This window comes from Hetaerina americana, unplaced genomic scaffold (genome assembly GCF_022747635.1).
Source record: "Hetaerina americana unplaced genomic scaffold, ioHetAmer1.1.p SCAF_45, whole genome shotgun sequence".
In the NCBI taxonomy this organism is placed as follows: Eukaryota; Metazoa; Arthropoda; class Insecta; order Odonata; family Calopterygidae; genus Hetaerina; species Hetaerina americana.
In genome coordinates, this window is record NW_027287041.1 from 3470316 (window position 1) to 3490064 (window position 19749).

Consider the following 19749-nt stretch of genomic DNA (forward strand, 5'->3'; position numbering starts at 1 on the left):
CTCATGTTATCTCAACACGAAAGTGTTAATTGATTCAAGATAGGAAAGGCTGTTTTGCAAGCAAAAATATTCTGGAACCTGGCCTGAGATGCCTTGGGGTGATGTCATTGAACGTTTGTGCCAATCATGATATCAATTTATTTACAATTCCGACGAGTGGACATCTGTTTAGGGAATATTTATCTCTGGTAGGTGCGCTACCAATCCAGTAAGAAAAGGGACAGCCTTGGCGGTATTTTAAAACTCTTCGTGACCATCTGGGAACGAATTTCGTGTTTTATGAAAATACATGCCTCTCTCTTTCGATACCCATCCGTCTAACTACGTTAAATGAAGGCAGCCAAGATTTCAGCAAATATTTCATTCTTACAAAGGACGATATTAGGGAAAATTCAATAAAACAAATGCTTTATATTTTATGAAAACGAGCCCAGAACCCCAAACAAGATTGTCAGTATTTTCACAAATATCAAATGTTCATTATACGTTATAATTATGAACAGTCGGCGAGATTATCCAAGAATAAGAATCATACTTTTTCTCGCATGAGCCTTTTATCAATATTCAATTGTAGAGATGTCTTTTCGCATGGTGGAAGGGATTAATGTAAACCCAGAATAGCATCTGTGGTCTAGCAATACTTGCGCAATGGTTCTGGTTATTGAGAGTTTTCGTAATGATGTACGTACCTGGCGAAATCGAGTCCTATTGACTGAAACCTCATAGCTTAGGTCTTGGATGGGTGCCAACGTGGGTTGCTGATGTGTCCATGAATGATTCAATGAGAGGTTTGTTTCTTCTTGTTGGGAAAATCTTATCTGCTTTCTTAATACCAATTTTTTTAGTTGTCATCCTTCTGAAAAGATTTTTCACTGTTGCTTTAACTGTCTTTCTTGTTTATGCCCATCAGTAGCTGGATAAATCAACTATTTTTGTGTATGAAACAATGAAAATAATCTTTATTGATCAAAGAGCGTCACTTGTGGCAATAGATTTCTTCATAAGAAAAACATATAAATGCATACATACATAGCCGCGTAGGAGAGTTACACGCGCATTGAAATTTCACTCTTTAGAAGTCCAATTCAAAAGATTCACCCGCAGAATTAGAGGGGCTTGATATTAAACAATATTCCATTACGCTTTGGAACCTATTATAGCTCGTCTAACTGCAGAATGGGGAAGTTTGTTATACGAATTCAAGGTATCCTACTGCTTGAAGATTTTGGACAATCTGCATCGGGTAATTTGCAATAAACATATTTCTTGACCTTATATTATGGCTGTGTATATTATCTCTTAGTACAAAATTATTTACGTCACGTTTTACACGAATTAAGCGCCGTAATTGTTACCGACCGTCATCGCGATTAGCCCGACAAACAGTGGACGACAGTGATTACTATTGCCAGAGATGTTGAATTGTACAGTCTACTGTGTGGGATTCTCTCTCTAATTAATTAATCATTCATTCCGTTTAACGTAGTCAGACTCGCTCCGAAGACGTCGATGAAACTGCGAGGACGGTTAGACTCTATGCTTCTGTTATTTGGTATAATTTTTTTTTAAAACTAGAACATGTTAGCAGTAGATGCGGAGTTTTTCACTCTCGTGAAAGTTTTAATAGTCATTTCGTCTGTAAATAACCCCTTACGGCACTTTTTCTTTAACTTACACTCGGTCACTTTTATTTGGGAAGTGGATTTAGTTTTATCTCACTCTTATCCTTAAATTATAACGATAAACGTGAAACTAATTGGCCATACTGCCTTGTTTTAGTGCATACGCTATGTTCTTTTAGATAACTTTTCTTAAGCGAATTTTTCATTAGCCTGTTAAACCCAAGATCTTTCTCTCCCTGAACTCTCTTCAGCCATCAATTATGATATCTTAGGGTTGCCCATTATCACCGTTGCTGTTCAACCTGTATATAGAGGGAATGATTAAAGAGGTATTTTGGGAAGAACTGGAGGTAGGAATGAAAGTGGGCGGGGAATTCATGTAAAATCAGTTAGGTTTGCTGATGACCAAGCTTTAGTTAAAGTCATTCAGCCAAGGGGTTGCAGGCATTGCTGAGTGAATTGGAAATTCAGTGTGACAGGTATGGGATGAAAATCAATATTAATAAAACAAAGGTCATGCGATTTTCCAGAAAGAATAAACCTAAACCAAACATTAAAATAGGAGGGCAAAACCTAGAGCAGGTAGAACAGTTTACGAATCTTGTAAGTGTTTTGGACCAACACGGTCAAAGTAGTAGGGACGTACGGAGAAGAATTGCACAATTAGGTAAAGAGGCTTTAAGGCAAGGAGGAGGGAGTTGATGAGAGGGACATTGAGTAAGGATATTAAGAAAAGACTCGTAAAAACTTTGATATGGAACGTAGCTATGTACGGTGCGGAAATGTGATCATTGAAGCAGGAGGATAGACGTAGACTGGAGGCTTTTGAAATGTGAGTGTGGAGAAGAATGGAGAAGGTGAAATGGACAGAGAAGAAAACAAATGAGGAAGTACTTGGTATGGTGGGCGAAGAGAGGGGTTTGTTGGGAGATATTAATAATGAGGCAGGAAAAGTGGATGAAGGGGGTATTGACCGGCAATAGTGGGATGTTGAAGTCTGTAATAGAGGGGAGAATGTTAGGCAAACGAGGAAAGGGGAGGAACAGGATAGGTATGTTGGACGGGATGAAGGGAGGAAGGAAGTACTGAGAGATGAAGAGGGACCTGATGTTGAGTAGGTTGCTGGATTTTGTGCTCTATTAGGAATCACAAAATATTTATTTGGTAGTTGTGTCCATCCAAAAACCTACTTTAACCGGTAGATTACCCAATAATAATAACCATCACTGCTAAATTAGCAGTTTATAGAATCCCTGAAAGTAGCTGTTATGTTCCTTGGTCGGCAATTCATTTTTTCAACTGTTGTACTGTTCAGTCTTTTGTATTGGATTCTCCCTCTAATTAATTGATAATTCATTAAGTTTCCCCAAAAGTCCATGCTTATCCTTCAGGTTTTAGGTATGAGTGTTAAATGGTCGCATAATTTAACCAGCCCATATTGTCACTTTATTTTGTTTATTATTTGATTGTTGCGAGGACTGGTACCCATTGTTTTTTAATGTAATCATCATATGTTGAATTATTTGGGAGGGTTTATAATTTCATTTTGTTCTTTGCCGAGCACTATAGTATTTTAGGGGAAATTTAAAAGTCCCCTCCTTGACAGTAGTGTCCTGGCTACAGCAATGCAAATGAAAAATGGAAGTAGAAAAGGAGCCAAAATAAACAAAGGCAAGGATGCAACCTCTCGCCAGCAAATATTCAATGTATACCTGGTAGAGGCAATATCAAAATAAACACAAGAATTAGGTATCAAAGGAGTCAAGATGAATGGAGAAGAAAGCAGCATGCCCTGGTTTGCAGATAACATCGCAGTAGTGGTGGAAACTAGAGAGGACCTGCAAGCAACTCTGAGTGCTATGGATCAAGTACTGGGGGCGAATATAATATGAACATCAACAAGAAGACAATTAAAATCCTTGTGTGTGCGGAAGAAAGAAGCTGAATGCAGATATCACAATCCGAGGGGTGAAATTTTATCAAGTGGAATCCTTCATCTACCTGGGCAGCAGTATAAATTGGGATGGAAGAAGTTTGACCAACATCAAGGGAAGAATAGCCTTAGCAAAGAACGCATTCATGAAGAAGAGGCAACTACCATGTTCAAAGAACCTAAGACAAGGAAGCAATTCGTCAAGACTTTCATGTAGAGCATGGCGCTATATGGTTCTGTGACTTGGAACATTGGAAAAGTGGACAAGCATAGAATAGAATGGAAGCATTTGAAACATGGTGCTGATTAGGAGAATGCTGGAGATTAAATAGACAGACAAAGTAAGGAATGAGGAAGTATATAGAAGAGGAGAGTATCAAATGGAGAACTCTATGGCACAGAAGAAATAGATGAATTGGACACACATTGAGGCACAATGGATTGATTAGGAACATAACAGAAGGGAAGTTTCCACGAGGAAGACCAATACACATGAACATACAGGATAAATTAAGAAGAATGCAAAACAGAGAGGGTATTAAGGATCGAGAGAATCGACATTAAATAGAGTAGAATGGAGGCCTGCAGTAAACCAATCCTAGGACTGAGATACTAAGGATGAAGATATTTATAGACATATGCACCCACACAATGGTAATCTGTAAAGTTGTTGTAATGGAATAGAAAGAAATGACTTACCTCCGTGATACTATTTTATTTTTCTATATAGTCCCCCTGTGCACTTATTCACTTGGTCCACTGATGTTCCAAAAAATGTTGGATGGTTTCAGTGGTCTAAGCTAAGTTAAAGTGAAGTTCAAGAGCCCAGATATTGTGGAGCCTCTTATTATCGAACTTCTAAAATGCTTGTGGATTCAGGGATATGTATGTGTATGTGAAAAGGTGAGTTTATGTATAGTGTTACTGGCCTAATTTTCGATGCAAATGATCCGTGAATCCCCAATGGGTCATAATCGGAAGAAAATAAACATATTCAGATATTCAATGGGACACATAGAAAGGGAACAATAATTTTTTTGACCAGTTGTGCACAGTAAACCTTGGAAACGGCCGCCATTTTGCGTCAATCAATATAGTTGACAGCAACAATGCCACAGATTGACTTCAGTTATGAGTGCATGAAGTTATTTTCTGTCAGTTGATGAAGGAAACACATAAAATGAATAAAATTGCATGTTTTAGTTGGCTGGTACACTTTTGAGTTATTTTTAAGGACGAGGGGAATGTACCTTGAGTGGCTGATTCATGTATGATGGATATTAAAATTGCCTTCATGATTTCAAAACGATAGTGGAGGGATATCATCAGTGCCACAACCTTTGTTATTAACTTTGCCAATGATACTCTTTAGCTTTGAGTCAGTGCCATGGCATATAAAAATGAGGTAGTTAGGGTGTTTAGGTTTGCTGGAGACAAGTGCGGAGATGTCATACCAGAGGAATCAGTGAACTGTTTACTGATTTGAATTGCTAAGAAATGAAAACTAGCGTTTTTCCCATCGATAACGCGCGCGTTATCTATAAAAATATGTCCAAATGATCGAAAAAATTACGATATGAAATGAAAATTGAAAAAATCCAAACATAGAAGTATTTTTACACACACACATTCGAAATAGACGTATTTTTAAACTCACTATATATAATTTTTACGCGCATTTATATATGTATATGCAGCTGCGCGGCATTTATACAGGTTCACGATAACTATGAAGCCCTGGGCGCGCGGTATTTATACAAATTCATAATAACTACTAAGTTCTGGGTGCGCGTTATCTATGGGAAAATCCGGTATTTTCGTAACTGCTATTGATTCATTTGCTAGCAGAGATCGTATTTTACATTCATTGAACGTCATTTTAGTCTTAAAGAGTAGTTTGTCATATTACTTATTGTTATCATCAAAATGAGGACTGTATTTTTTTTGAAACTATGTAGAATAATGTCCAATTTCATCTGTAACCCATATGCTGTGCTTTTTGTGGTGCGGAGTTCCTCTTTATTGAAAGGGGAAGCTAACATCAAAGCGGTATTTAAAAATATTGTAAACACAATGACAACTGTCATTTATATGTTTTGACTCATAAAAATGAGATCAGTTTCGTCTCTGAATAATGTATCTAAACGTAAGTGGGTTCACTACTGAGAATTAACGAATTAAAGTTTATTTTGTTCATGAATTGCCGTATTATTCACATTCAGACCATTTATGTGGTCAGAATATATTATACTATACGTTAGTGGTCAAGTAAAATTAAATTAGCGTACCTATGAAATACTAAATGGTGAATAGAACCATGAAACCATGCATAGGAATCCGAATAGACAAAATCAAAAGTATAAAATTTTAAAAGCAGCGGGTTCGCGTCAATGCTCAAAGAATGATTTGAAAGAGTCGTTCCAACCCGCTTTAGGGCCTAATTGAAAGTTATTGCCATGAAAAAATAGAATATCTGAACACTACACCTCAGAATATATTACTCTATAGCTATGATAGTTATTATATGTTTAAGCTCATAGGTATTATTGCAGTTTGACATTGTAACGAAGGCTATTGTGAATCTTTTGACACGGATCTTCGATATGAATAAGGGGAAAATAAACGATTTGATTCATTTTTCTTGGATGTCATTTTAAGTTCTAAGGATACCGGTGATACTCCGCAGGCTCAAATCTGTCGACAAAAAGGATGATTCTGCTATTTATTTTATTCAGTTACGGTATTATATATGATTCACCGCGAGGAATGGGTTTAAATGTGTAAGCATGATTGTGATCCTTTCTCTCCAAATGATTCGATCATATTTATTGACCCATATTCCATGTGTAATGAACTGCTGGTATGAAGAGAACAAATGAAGAATGAAAAGCAAGTGTCCAAATAGTCGTCAGCTTTGTGAACTTGTTTTGGGTTAATGACTTTTTAAATGTTTCTTCACGTAATATGTGCAAGACATCCTAGCAGTTAGCTTAAATTTGTTCCATCAATCATCGTGCGCACCCAAAAAGGTTCAGAATGTGTGATAAAATCGATTTCGTAGTATGCAGATTGTGTCTAAACAGTGGTGGAGAGTTGGTAAATATTTTCGACGAGAATAATAAAACGGAATTTATGTTGGAAAAGACTATAGAGGATTTAGTAAATGTTAAAGTAAGTAGTTTTGTTTGTGTGACGTCTGTATAAAATATATTTGTAGTTGATCTTTGGTGAAATAAATCAGTAATTGGTTTATAGATTCTTTACGATATTGGGAGAAAGTATATGGATATTTTGTCAAGAGGCGTCTTGAGCATTCTATGGTCAATATTTGTTTTTTTTTAATTTAATTAGGTTGTGGAGGATAAGAGGTATCCCTGGTTGGTGTGTTCTACCTGCATGGAGAAGCTTACGGAATTCCGACTATTTAAACATCGCTGTGCCGAGTGTCTGTTCGTTTTCTACAATCGCATCCAAAAGGGGTGTAATCCTGCTGCAAAATACCTGATAATTAACCGAGAGGAGGTCAGTTGTATCCATTAAATGAATGATGTCTGTAGCAAAGAGATCTTTTGCCCAAAAGGAATATTTCATTGCATCTGTGTCGCAAAATATGTCAAAAACCATTCTCGTATCATAACTAAATGATCAATCAGAGGTATTTTGAAGTTTGGCGAAAGCACTCACACTTAGACCAAGAAAACATGGAATATCTTTGAAATTCTGCTACTTTTTCTTCGCATAAGTATGGACGAGAGGCATCAATCTTTTTAATTTTTACTCTTGGGAAGGTTGTGGGGGTGAAATTGTGGAAGGAATTTTTGTTGTTGAGAAGGGATTTTTTAGATAAACCCAAAAAACAAATAATTCTCTTGTCTCGTAACAAAACCCAAACCAACAACAAGCCCCTCTTCATCTCTGAGTACTCTCTTCCTCCCTTCATCCCGTCCAACATCCCTATCCTGTTCCTTCCCTTTCCTCGTTTGCCTAACATTCTCCCCTCTATCACAGTCTTCAACATCCCACTTTTGCCCATCAATACCCCCTTCATCCACTTTTCCTGCCTCCTCCTTAGTAATATCTCCCAACAAACCCCTCTCCTCTCCCACCATACCAAGTACTTCCTCATTTGTTTTCCTTTCGGTTCACTTCACCTCATTTTCCATCCTTCTCCACACCCACATTATACCATTTTAAGCCTCCAATCTAAGCTTCCTATCGTCAACCTCCCTCTTCAACGACCGTGTTTCCATTGCTGTTCAAAACCATATTCAATATCAATTTTTTCACCAATATTTTCTCTATAACCATACTCAACGTCACTGTCATCAATTCCCTCTTCCTCCTTGTGTTAAATCCTCTCTGTATAGTGCAATTCTTCTCCTTACGTCCCTGCTACTTTACAAACAATCCAGTGACCTCCTCTATATCAGGTACCTCTTCATCTCTGAGTACTTTCTTCCTCCCTTCATCCCGTCCAACATCCCTATCTTGTTCCTTCCCTTTCCTCGTTTGCCTAACATTCTCCCCTCTATTTAAGTCTTCAATATCCCACTATTGCTGGTCAATACCCCCTTCATCCACTTTTCCTGCCTCATTATTAATATCTCCCAATAAACCCCTCTCTTTGCCCACCATACCAAGTACTTCCTCATTTGTTTTCTTCTCTGTCCATTTCACCTTCTCCATTCTTCTCCACACCCACATTATAGCAATTAAGCCTCCAGTCTACGTCTATACTCTTTCTTTAGTCTATCCTCCTGCTTCAATGACCACGTTTCCGCACCATACATAACTATGCTCCAAATCAAAGTTTTGATGAGCCAAATCTGAACATCCTTACCCAACGTCCCTCTCATCTATTCCCTTCCCCTTAAAAAATTTCTTGTCTCAGGCGTAACTTTATGGAATTTGCATAACATATTGAAATGAAATAATTTACTTGGTAATTATTATTTCATTTCAATATCCTTCCTCCGTGTCTCAATTAATTGGGTATGCTTTATTGTAGTTTTTTAAGACTTAACTGTGATTGGTTGATATTTCTCTGCAGGACGCATGCCTGTATTGTCGTAGAATCTTCATGGTATATTCCCTTCCTCTGTGGTGAACCTAGAAGGTGCTTTAAGAGGCTGCGCCCGCAATTTGAATCCATTTACATTATACATTTACAGCAGTTTATTTCCTGGTTATTTTGAAGTGGATCGGGTGAAGGTGTGATCAATATTATCGCAATTCCTTTGAGAATATGATTCAGTGTTGATTATTATTATTATTAGGTAATCTACTGGTTAAGGTAGGTTTTTGGATGGACATAATTACTAATTAAATAATTTGTGACCCCTAGCAAAACACAACATCCTACTCTACATTAGGTCCCTCTTCAGCTCTGAGTACTTCCTTCCTCCCTTCATCCCCTATCCAAGACATCCCTTGCCTGTTCCTTCCCTTTCCTCGTTTGCCTAACATTCTCCCCTCTATCACAGTCTTCAACATCCCACTGCCGGTCAATACCCCCTCCAACCACTTTTCCTGCCTCCATAGGATTTCTCCCTACAAACCCCTCTCTTCGCCGTTCACCATACCAAGTACTTCCTCATTTGTTTTCCTTCTTCTCTGTCCATTTCACCTTCTCCATTCTTCTTTACACCCACATTATATCTACAATAGCCTCCAATCTACGTCTATCCTCCTGCTTCACTGACCACGTTTCCATAGCCACACATAGCTGCACTCCATATCAAAGTTTTTACGAGTCTTTTCTTAACATCCTTACCCAGCGTTCCATTCATGACCGTCCCCCCTAATTTTTCAACATCTACATCTATTTAATACCCCGCAAGCCACCGCAAGGGCGTATGGCAGGGGATGTTAGGACACCACCCATTATTAAGTAAAAAAACTGCATGCCAAAGTCACAAATGTATACAATCTACGAACAAAACATGGTATTATACATTCATGCAAAAACCCTTAGAAATCACACACATGCAAACACTCAATCCACCAACTAGCACATACATGCACCTACAAATATACCTGATGTCTTTGGAATGTTTAATTTTGTTCCGACTTGTAAATTCGATGTTTTTAATATTTCTAAAGTGATTTCGGTTTCTAACTGCTATTATGATTCCTGAATGTTCGAGGAAAGAACGCATATTTGTGTATATATCTGTATAATTGAATCTATTTCTCCCTTATTTTATCTGTGTGGTCTGATCTACCCAAGTAGTGTGGGGCCATTAGAGTAATAATTCCTTTAGTAATGTCATCGTTAAACTCATTTGTTCTGAATCTTTCTAAAAGTCTGTGTAAGCCTTGCTTGTACTCTTTGTACTTCAGGTGGCTCCCAGCCTAATTCCCCCAAGAGACCTCTCACAGTTGTGTTCTTATAATAACAATTTTTCTGATGAGTCTGACAGATTTTCTCTGCACTTTATCTAATTCTTTTTGCCATATTTTCTCCCAAGGACCCCTAATACTTACGGCTACTTGCAAACTAAAGCTTGGTCATCCGATTAAACCTAATTAATTTTACGAATGCATTCTTTGCCTGCTTATTTATTTCCCTATATAACCTATCTATCCATCCCTAATTCCTCAAGTGCCTAACATTCTCCCCTCTATAGACGAAACCAATCTGTGTGTGATATGTGTATACCTGGTAATCCAGGTGAACCTTTCTGAAAGTCATAAGTTTCGCTGGTTCCCTTCGTATCTCAAGTGGCTCCCGGCCTAAATCCCCCTAAGAGACCTGTCACACTTGTGTTCTTGTCACAACAATATTTATGAGGAATCTGGTGGATTTTCTCTGGACTTGATCTAATTCTTTATGCCATATTTTCTCTCAAGGATCCCAAATACTTGTGGAATATTCCAGTATGAGTATATGTGAAATAATACTAGTCATCCAGGATCTTCTTGTGTTTGACCATTTCGCTCTGGTAACCAGAAGGTCTGGGTTAGATTCCCCGGCAGGCCTCACTGGACACCCGCTGCCATTCACCCAAGCTGTCAGATTCTTGTAGCATTTTAAGAGGGCGTAAATTGATAAATCTATTTTTCCCAGGGAATGTGCTTTTCGTTTATATCGGACCCTGTATGTCAGAAGACTCAATTGTATGCATCCTATCATTCCGCTTAAGTGGCCATGTTTCCATACATAACTATGCTCAATCAAGCCTTCAAGCCTTTTCTTAACATCCTTACTCAGTATCCCCGTTAACTCTGTATATAAAATAATAAAAATTATCCGCAATGATTTTGAATGTGATCATTTGGCTTCACTGACGATTCCCCAGCACACCTCATTTGACACCCTCTGCCGTTCACCCGAGCTGTCAGATTCTTAACGGGGTACCAGGTGTGTTCCTGAGAAACCATAGGTGGCACAGGCAAAGGATCTGATCCCCTCCCAATTATTAATACCCTGATAATGGGCAAATTTTACATTTTGCGGTACAGGTTTTAATATCAGGTGAACTCTTATCATCGCCTACCAATATCCCTTCATGTTTATATGAAAATTTTATATTCAATTCACTCACAACATAGGGATCAACCCGCATTACAAAAACATTCCGTCTTCCCAAATAACGCATGGCTATATATGAAAAGTCATTCAGTATTTCATCCTGTGAAACTATGGAACTCTTTGCCTGTAATAAAGTAGAATTATCCAGGAATACATCCCAATTCAACAGGAACGTGTCCAAATATCTCTCTGTCTACCACACTACCAAAGTGACATCATTACTGTTCTATCAGGCTAAATATTTACGCTATTACCGTGTAGGTGTCCTTTTAAATGTTGCTATTGTATTCTATTTGTGTTATATTGTGTCAGCCCCTTATTGTGCCGCTTGTGTGAGCTTTTCCATACAATCGTTATGTATATATATATATATATATATATATATATATATATATATATATATATATATATATATATATATGTATAGGTCGTGGTAGTCCAGTGGGTAGAGTGTTGGACTACTGACCAGAGGGTCTCAGGTTCGATTCCTGGGCAAGGCACTCTGGGCACCTGCAGCTCCACCCAAGCTATGTGATTTCTCGGGTACCAGGTCTTCCTGGGAAACCATAACCATCACAGTGTATTAAGGAACTGGCCCCCCTACCCTGATGTGTGAATATTCACATGCCATAAATAGGGCTTAGTACTGGGTGATCTCTACCATCACCTACTAAACCGACCTTCGGGTTGATTACTGTGTTTCTGGTTTATATATATATATATATATATATATATATATATATATATATATATATATATATATATATTTATATATGTTATATTTATATATGTTTCGTTCAACTGATGTTAAATTGTGTTTTGTGACTGGTTTAATGACCTTATTCCATGCATTATGTAAACCTGTTTCACTCCATATGTTTCAAAACCTCATGTAACATGTATTCTGCTCCAAGGGACTTTGCTCCCAGAGCAATGAAAATTTTTTATTATTATTATTACCAAAGTGACCATTGTGTTGTTTATTGTGTTTATTGTTTATAAGGAGAAGGGTGATGTCCTGAGACATGACAACAAGGGTGTGGGGAGTCCTGGAGAGGATTTGGTTGATGGTACGTCGACCAAAGTGTGGGCTTTGAGCAGTGCCGTGGATAATTCGGTGCGAACAGCTACGGTTGAGATGGACGGCACTTATTCAGTGGACAGTCGGGTGAATTGGATGGCTGAGAATAATTGCAGCGCAGTGGATATTCAGGTGAGTGAATTAAGCAATTATGCATTGCAGTCGTAACCATTTCTATTCCAGAAAATTGATTATTATAGTGTGTTAAAGAGGGTGAGGTTTTATCTTCTCAGCCAAGGTTAAGAATTCCATCTGAATCATTCAGGTACTACTAACCCCAAGGCGTACCCCCGCCAGGCAACCCTTTCCTCCCTACCATGCTTCCTTAACCTTCCCCCCTCCCCCCCCATAGCCTCCGAGAAAAGACGACCTAACCTTGACTCCTCCTGCACAGGAATACCCCAATCCCGCTCTTCTCCCTTCCCCCACCATCTCCTCTTCCTTTCTTACATAAATACACCCACCCATTCTAGTATATAAAGAAAGATTTAGGCCTGTAGTTCACCTGACGGTGACGCTGAGCGTCGAAACCTAGGTCGTGGTTGAAATTTTATGCGGAAAAACCTAGTGTTTCTTATGCCACTGAAAAATATTTAACACCGCCGGGATTTGAACCCGGGCCCTCTGGATGGGAAGCCAGTACGATAGCCTCCGCAACATCTCCTTCCCCCTTGTTATATGCTTGGACAAATGTGTTAGTCTTAATGGGTGACTATGTTGGATAGTAAATATATGATTTTAAAGTTTAGGAATTTTACTTTAAATGTAATTTTGTTCCATCTTGCTATTAGTTTATGTTTGCGGTCTATACAAGTATGTTTTAATTAGTTTTCAGCCCTCCCTCGTACGTACACTTAAGTGATAGACCACTGTGTAATATTTATTCACCCTTTTATGTATGGGGTATGCAAGCAATGTAATTACTGTCTGTCATAGGAGATAGTCGTGTTGCAAAATTAGTGGTTCTCAAATTGTTTTTTTGTAAAAGTAGCTTAAAAATGTTCGGACCAAAAGATGTGTTACCCTGAATCACTTATTTTAAAATGTTTATCATTTGATATTGTTAATTTGTTAAGTTTGTATGCTTTGCGATAGTTTCCCGGTGGGATCAAGAGAGAGATTGATGATGACGCAGTTGGCAGTGATGATATCGAAAGGACGGCTGTGGGTGTCGGGGAAGACATGACCGTTGTCAAACAGGAGATTGATGCTGCCGGTGGATGCACTGCTTCTCCGGGAAGGGATATTGATTCGTCAGTGGTCCCATCAATGCAGGAAGGTGGCAGTCATTGGTCTGGCAATGATGAAGCAGGGAATTTGGTGAGTGTGCTTATGTTCATGTCGTGAGTAAATTTAACCCTCTGCACATTGAATCCAGTGTTATTCATAGGAAAACTTTGCTGTTTTAATGCCAATTTATTTTGGATATGAATTGCTTCCAGAACAGGAAAAATTCTGAGGATTTCCAAAGTTTGTAGAGGTATGATTCATGTGAAAGCATTTTGGAAGGGACCCATAGTTCAGAATATGAGTTTGATGAGTTGAGTTTAAAAACAAATGGTTGAGCTGTTGCTATTTGCAATGGAAAATTATTTGTTGAATTTCAATTGGCGTGAATTATGAGTATTTTGAGTATTGAAATGGCCTCTTTCTTACTTTAGTTCCTGTAGTATTTTGATGAGAACATGTGGCAAAAACTTGTATTTTCTCATGGTTATAAATGTATATTTGATTATATATATAATATATATGTATATATATGTGTGTGTGTGTATATATATATATATATATATATATATATATATATATATATATATATATATATATATATATATATATATAAACCATAAACAAAGAAATCAACCCGAAGGTCGGTTTGGTAGGTGATGGTAGAGATCACCCAGTACTAAGCCCTATACGGCGTGTGAAAATTCACACATCAGGGTATTAAGGGGGGCCAGTTCCTTTCCCTGTGCCGGTTTTATATATATATATATATAATGTATATATATATATATAATATATATGTATATATATATATATATATATATATATATAATATATACGGGTCACGGTAGTTCTGTGGGTAGAGCGTTGGACTGCTGACCGGAGGGTCCCGGGTTCGATTCCCGGGCAAGGCACTCTGGGCACCTGCAGCTCCACCCAAGCTGAAGTGATTTTTTGGGTACCAGATCATCGTGGGAAACCATAACCGGCACAGTGTATTAAGGAAGTACCCCCCCCCCCTTATTACCCTGATGTGTGAATTTCACATGCCGTAAATAGGGCTTAGTACTGGGTGAACTCTACCGTCACCTATACCAAACTGATCTTCAGGTTGATTACTGTTTTTATGGATTTTTATACATACACAAAACATTAATACAACAATATTATGTATTATAATAATGCATATAAACACATATATACACACACACTCTAGGTTTACCACTAAGTCAAGTTTATGGGCTCCTAACTATAACTATAATATGTGGCCTTTCTCTTTCTGGAGCACCAAATCACCTTTGTTTGATTCATATTGAATCTCAGCCAAATTTCATGGCACTGAATTTCCAATTCCCTCAGCAATACTTGCCTTGTGAAAGCCTCTTTGCCTAGCGCAATTCTTCTCCTTACGTCCCTACTGCTTTGGCCGTGTTGGTCCAAAACACTACCGAGATACGTAAACTGTTCCACCTGCTCTAGTTTTTGCCCTCCAATTTTAATGTTAAGCTTAGCCTTTTTCTTTCTAGTAAATCGCATAACCTTTGTTTTATTTATATTGATTCTCATCCCATATCTATTGCACTGAGTTTACAATTCACTAAGCAATGCTTGCAGCCCCTTGGCTGACTGACAAACTAAAGCTTGGTCATCCAATCAAACCTAACTGATTTTACGAATTCCCCGCCCACTTTCATTCCTATCTCCAGTTCTTCCCTTAATGCCTCTTTGATCATTTCTTCTGCATACAGGTTGAACATCAACGGTGACAATGGGCAACCCTGCCTTACACCCCTTCTTAACACTGCCCATCCTGACTCCCTGTTTCCCACCCGCACTTGAGCAGTCTGAGACATGTACAGGTTGCGGATTAGCCTCCTTTCCCTATTCCAATCTATTCCTATTTTCTGCAATATATTCATTAGTTTTTCCCAATTCACTCAAATCAAACGCTTTTTCGAAATCTACGAAACAGGCAAATACTTCCTGATTATATTCTATATTCCTATTTCGATTAATAATCTCATTACTGCAATGGCATCACGCGTACCTCTCCCCTTCCTAAACCCAAACTGATCATCCTCTTAGTAATCATTTGCCCTACTCACTCTCTATCCTTTTGTTTATGATCCTGATAACAACTTTAACTGCGTGGGATATCAAACCTATTTTTCTGCAGTCCTCACGTGTCTTGTCCAAACTGATAGTCTTCAATTTCTTGTGTCTTTAACATCCATGAGAGGGACATGTATTGGCAACCAGTTTGAAGATACCTTAATCACCTTTGTAGAAATGTGTCAAATAGTGACAACAGGCCGTCATGTCTATAAACTGCTGTCATTTCATCAATTCTACATTTTCCGGGCACTGCTCAACCTTTCAAATCACAAAGGAACTAATTACTCCGCATGAGTCTTCTCCATAGTGCGAGTTACTTAATAAGGCTCCCTGGAACTAAGCAAATTAAAGTTGGCAATTGTAATTTACAACACTGTGTGTGTTCATAGCAATTAATACATGGTCCACTTTAAAAGCAAAGGTGGTCATAACTGGCGTACCATATGCACAGGTTGACCATCCGCCAAGCACAGATGATGCATTGGATCTCAGTCAACTAGGGCCTAGCTTGTGGGCGGGGTTATAGTCCATTTCATTCTGTCGCCATCGTATCCTGACGCTATCTTTACTTCCGTCCCATTTTCAACGGAACCTATCGAAATATCCTTCAAGGAGATAAAAGGATACAGCAACGGGGTGTACACAAGAGGAAATATTGAGAGAGTTGAGAGTATTTCCTTTCAGGCCTTAAGTGTTTTTGTTGGAAATGCCGTTCCGTGCCATTTTCAATGGAACCTATCGAAATATCCTTCAAGGAGATAAAAGGATACAGCAACGGGGTATACACAAGAGGAAATATTGAGAGAGTTGAGAGTATTTCCTTTCAGGCCTTAAGTGTTTTTGTTGGAAATGCCGTTCCGTGCCATTTTCAATGGAACCTATCGAAATATCCTTCAAGGAGATAAAAGGATACAGCAACGGGGTGTACACAAGAGGAAATATTGAGAGAGTTGAGAGTATTTCCTTTCAGGCCTTAAGTGTTTTTGTTGGAAATGCCGTTCCGTGCCATTTTCAATGGAACCTATCGAAATATCCTTCAAGGAGATAAAAGGATACAGCAACGGGGTATACACAAGAGGAAATATTGAGAGAGTTGAGAGTATTTCCTTTCAGGCCTTAAGTGTTTTTGTTGGAAATGCCGTTCCGTGCCATTTTCAATGGAACCTATCGAAATATCCTTCAAGGAGATAAAAGGATACAGCAACGGGGTGTACACAAGAGGAAATATTGAGAGAGTTGAGAGTATTTCCTTTCAGGCCTTAAGTGTTTTTGTTGGAAATGCCGTTCCGTGCCATTTTCAATGGAACCTATCGAAATATCCTTCAAGGAGATAAAAGGATACAGCAACGGGGTGTACAGAAGAGGAAATATTGAGAGAGTTGAGAGTATTTCCTTTCAGGCCTTAAGTGTTTTTGTTGGAAATGCCGTTCCGTGCCATTTTCAATGGAACCTATCGAAATATCCTTCAAGGAGATAAAAGGATACAGCAACGGGGTGTACACAAGAGGAAATATTGAGAGAGTTGAGAGTATTTCCTTTCAGGCCTTAAGTCTTTTTGTTGGAAATGCCGTTCCGTGCCATTTTCAATGGAACCTATCGAAATATCCTTCAAGGAGATAAAAGGATACAGCAACGGGGTGTACACAAGAGGAAATATTGAGAGAGTTGAGAGTATTTCCTTTCAGGCCTTAAGTGTTTTTGTTGGAAATGCCGTTCCGTGCCATTTTCAATGGAACCTATCGAAATATCCTTCAAGGAGATAAAAGGATACAGCAACGGGGTATACACAAGAGGAAATATTGAGAGAGTTGAGAGTATTTCCTTTCAGGCCTTAAGTGTTTTTGTTGGAAATGCCGTTCCGTGCCATTTTCAATGGAACCTATCGAAATATCCTTCAAGGAGATAAAAGGATACAGCAACGGGGTATACACAAGAGGAAATATTGAGAGAGTTGAGAGTATTTCCTTTCAGGCCTTAAGTGTTTTTGTTGGAAATGCCGTTCCGTGCCATTTTCAATGGAACCTATCGAAATATCCTTCAAGGAGATAAAAGGATACAGCAACGGGGTGTACACAAGAGGAAATATTGGGAGAGTTGAGAGTATTTCCTTTCAGGCCTTAAGTGTTTTTGTTGGAAATGCCGTTCCGTGCCATTTTCAATGGAACCTATCGAAATATCCTTCAAGGAGATAAAAGGATACAGCAACGGGGTGTACACAAGAGGAAATATTGAGAGAGTTGAGAGTATTTCCTTTCAGGCCTTAAGTGTTTTTGTTGGAAATGCCGTTCCGTGCCATTTTCAATGGAACCTATCGAAATATCCTTCAAGGAGATAAAAGGATACAGCAACGGGGTGTACACAAGAGGAAATATTGAGAGATTTGAGAGTATTTCCTTTCAGGCCTTAAGTGTATTTGTTGGAAATGCCGTTCCGTGCCATTTTCAATGGAACCTATCGAAATATCCTTCAAGGAGATAAAAGGATACAGCAACGGGGTGTACACAAGAGGAAATATTGAGAGAGTTGAGAGTATTTCCTTTCAGGCCTTAAGTGTATTTGTTGGAAATGCCGTTCCGTGCCATTTTCAATGGAACCTATCGAAATATCCTTCAAGGAGATAAAAGGATACAGCAACGGGGTGTACACAAGAGGAAATATTGAGAGAGTTGAGAGTATTTCCTTTCAGGCCTTAAGTGTTTTTGTTGGAAATGCCGTTCCGTGCCATTTTCAATGGAACCTATCGAAATATCCTTCAAGGAGATAAAAGGATACAGCAACGGGGTATACACAAGAGGAAATATTGAGAGAGTTGAGAGTATTTCCTTTCAGGCCTTAAGTGTTTTTGTTGGAAATGCCGTTCCGTGCCATTTTCAATGGAACCTATCGAAATATCCTTCAAGGAGATAAAAGGATACAGCAACGGGGTATACACAAGAGGAAATATTGAGAGAGTTGAGAGTATTTCCTTTCAGGCCTTAAGTGTTTTTGTTGGAAATGCCGTTCCGTGCCATGTTCAATGGAACCTATCGAAATATCCTTCAAGGAGATAAAAGGATACAGCAACGGGGTGTACACAAGAGGAAATATTGAGAGAGTTGAGAGTATTTCCTTTCAGGCCTTAAGTGTTTTTGTTGGAAATGCCGTTCCGTGCCATTTTCAATGGAACCTATCGAAATATCCTTCAAGGAGATAAAAGGATACAGCAACGGGGTATACACAAGAGGAAATATTGAGAGAGTTGAGAGTATTTCCTTTCAGGCCTTAAGTGTTTTTGTTGGAAATGCCGTTCCGTGCCATTTTCAATGGAACCTATCGAAATATCCTTCAAGGAGATAAAAGGATACAGCAACGGGGTGTACATAAGAGGAAATATTGAGAGAGTTGAGAGTATTTCCTTTCAGGCCTTAAGTGTTTTTGTTGGAAATGCCGTTCCGTGCCATTTTCAATGGAACCTATCAAATATCCTTCAAGGAGATAAAAGGATACAGCAACGGGGTATACACAAGAGGAAATATTGAGAGAGTTGAGAGTATTTCCTTTCAGGCCTTAAGTGTTTTTGTTGGAAATGCCGTTCCGTGCCATGTTCAATGGAACCTATCGAAATATCCTTCAAGGAGATAAAAGGATACAGCAACGGGGTGTACACAAGAGGAAATATTGAGAGAGTTGAGAGTATTTCCTTTCAGGCCTTAAGTGTTTTTGTTGGAAATGCCGTTCCGTGCCATTTTCAATGGAACCTATCGAAATATCCTTCAAGGAGATAAAAGGATACAGCAACGGGGTATACACAAGAGGAAATATTGAGAGAGTTGAGAGTATTTCCTTTCAGGCCTTAAGTGTTTTTGTTGGAAATGCCGTTCCGTGCCATTTTCAATGGAACCTATCGAAATATCCTTCAAGGAGATAAAAGGATACAGCAACGGGGTGTACACAAGAGGAAATATTGAGAGAGTTGAGAGTATTTCCTTTCAGGCCTTAAGTGTTTTTGTTGGAAATGCCGTTCCGTGCCATTTTCAATGGAACCTATCGAAATATCCTTCAAGGAGATAAAAGGATACAGCAACGGGCTGTATACAAGAGGAAATATTGAGAGAGTTGAGAGTATTTCCTTTCAGACCTTAAGTGTTTTTGTTGGAAATGCCGTTCCGTGCCATTTTCAATGGAACCTATCGAAATATCCTTCAAGGAGATAAAAGGATACAGCAAGGGGGTGTACACAAGAGGAAATATTGAGAGA

The 19749-nt window shown here is 38.6% G+C and overlaps 1 protein-coding gene across 1 annotated transcript in view; it reads left to right on the top strand.

The window, feature by feature from the left end:
- Positions 1–6497: 6497 nt before the first annotated feature.
- LOC139693211 (uncharacterized) overlaps positions 6498–19749 on the top strand; it is a 31993-nt gene continuing 18741 nt past the window's right edge. The window contains exons 1-4 of the mRNA XM_071591314.1: positions 6498–6726; positions 6907–7077; positions 12093–12302; positions 13266–13490. Coding sequence (XP_071447415.1) covers positions 6592–6726; positions 6907–7077; positions 12093–12302; positions 13266–13490 — 741 coding nt within the window. The 5' untranslated portion in view covers positions 6498–6591. The remainder of the gene's footprint in view (positions 6727–6906; positions 7078–12092; positions 12303–13265; positions 13491–19749) is intronic.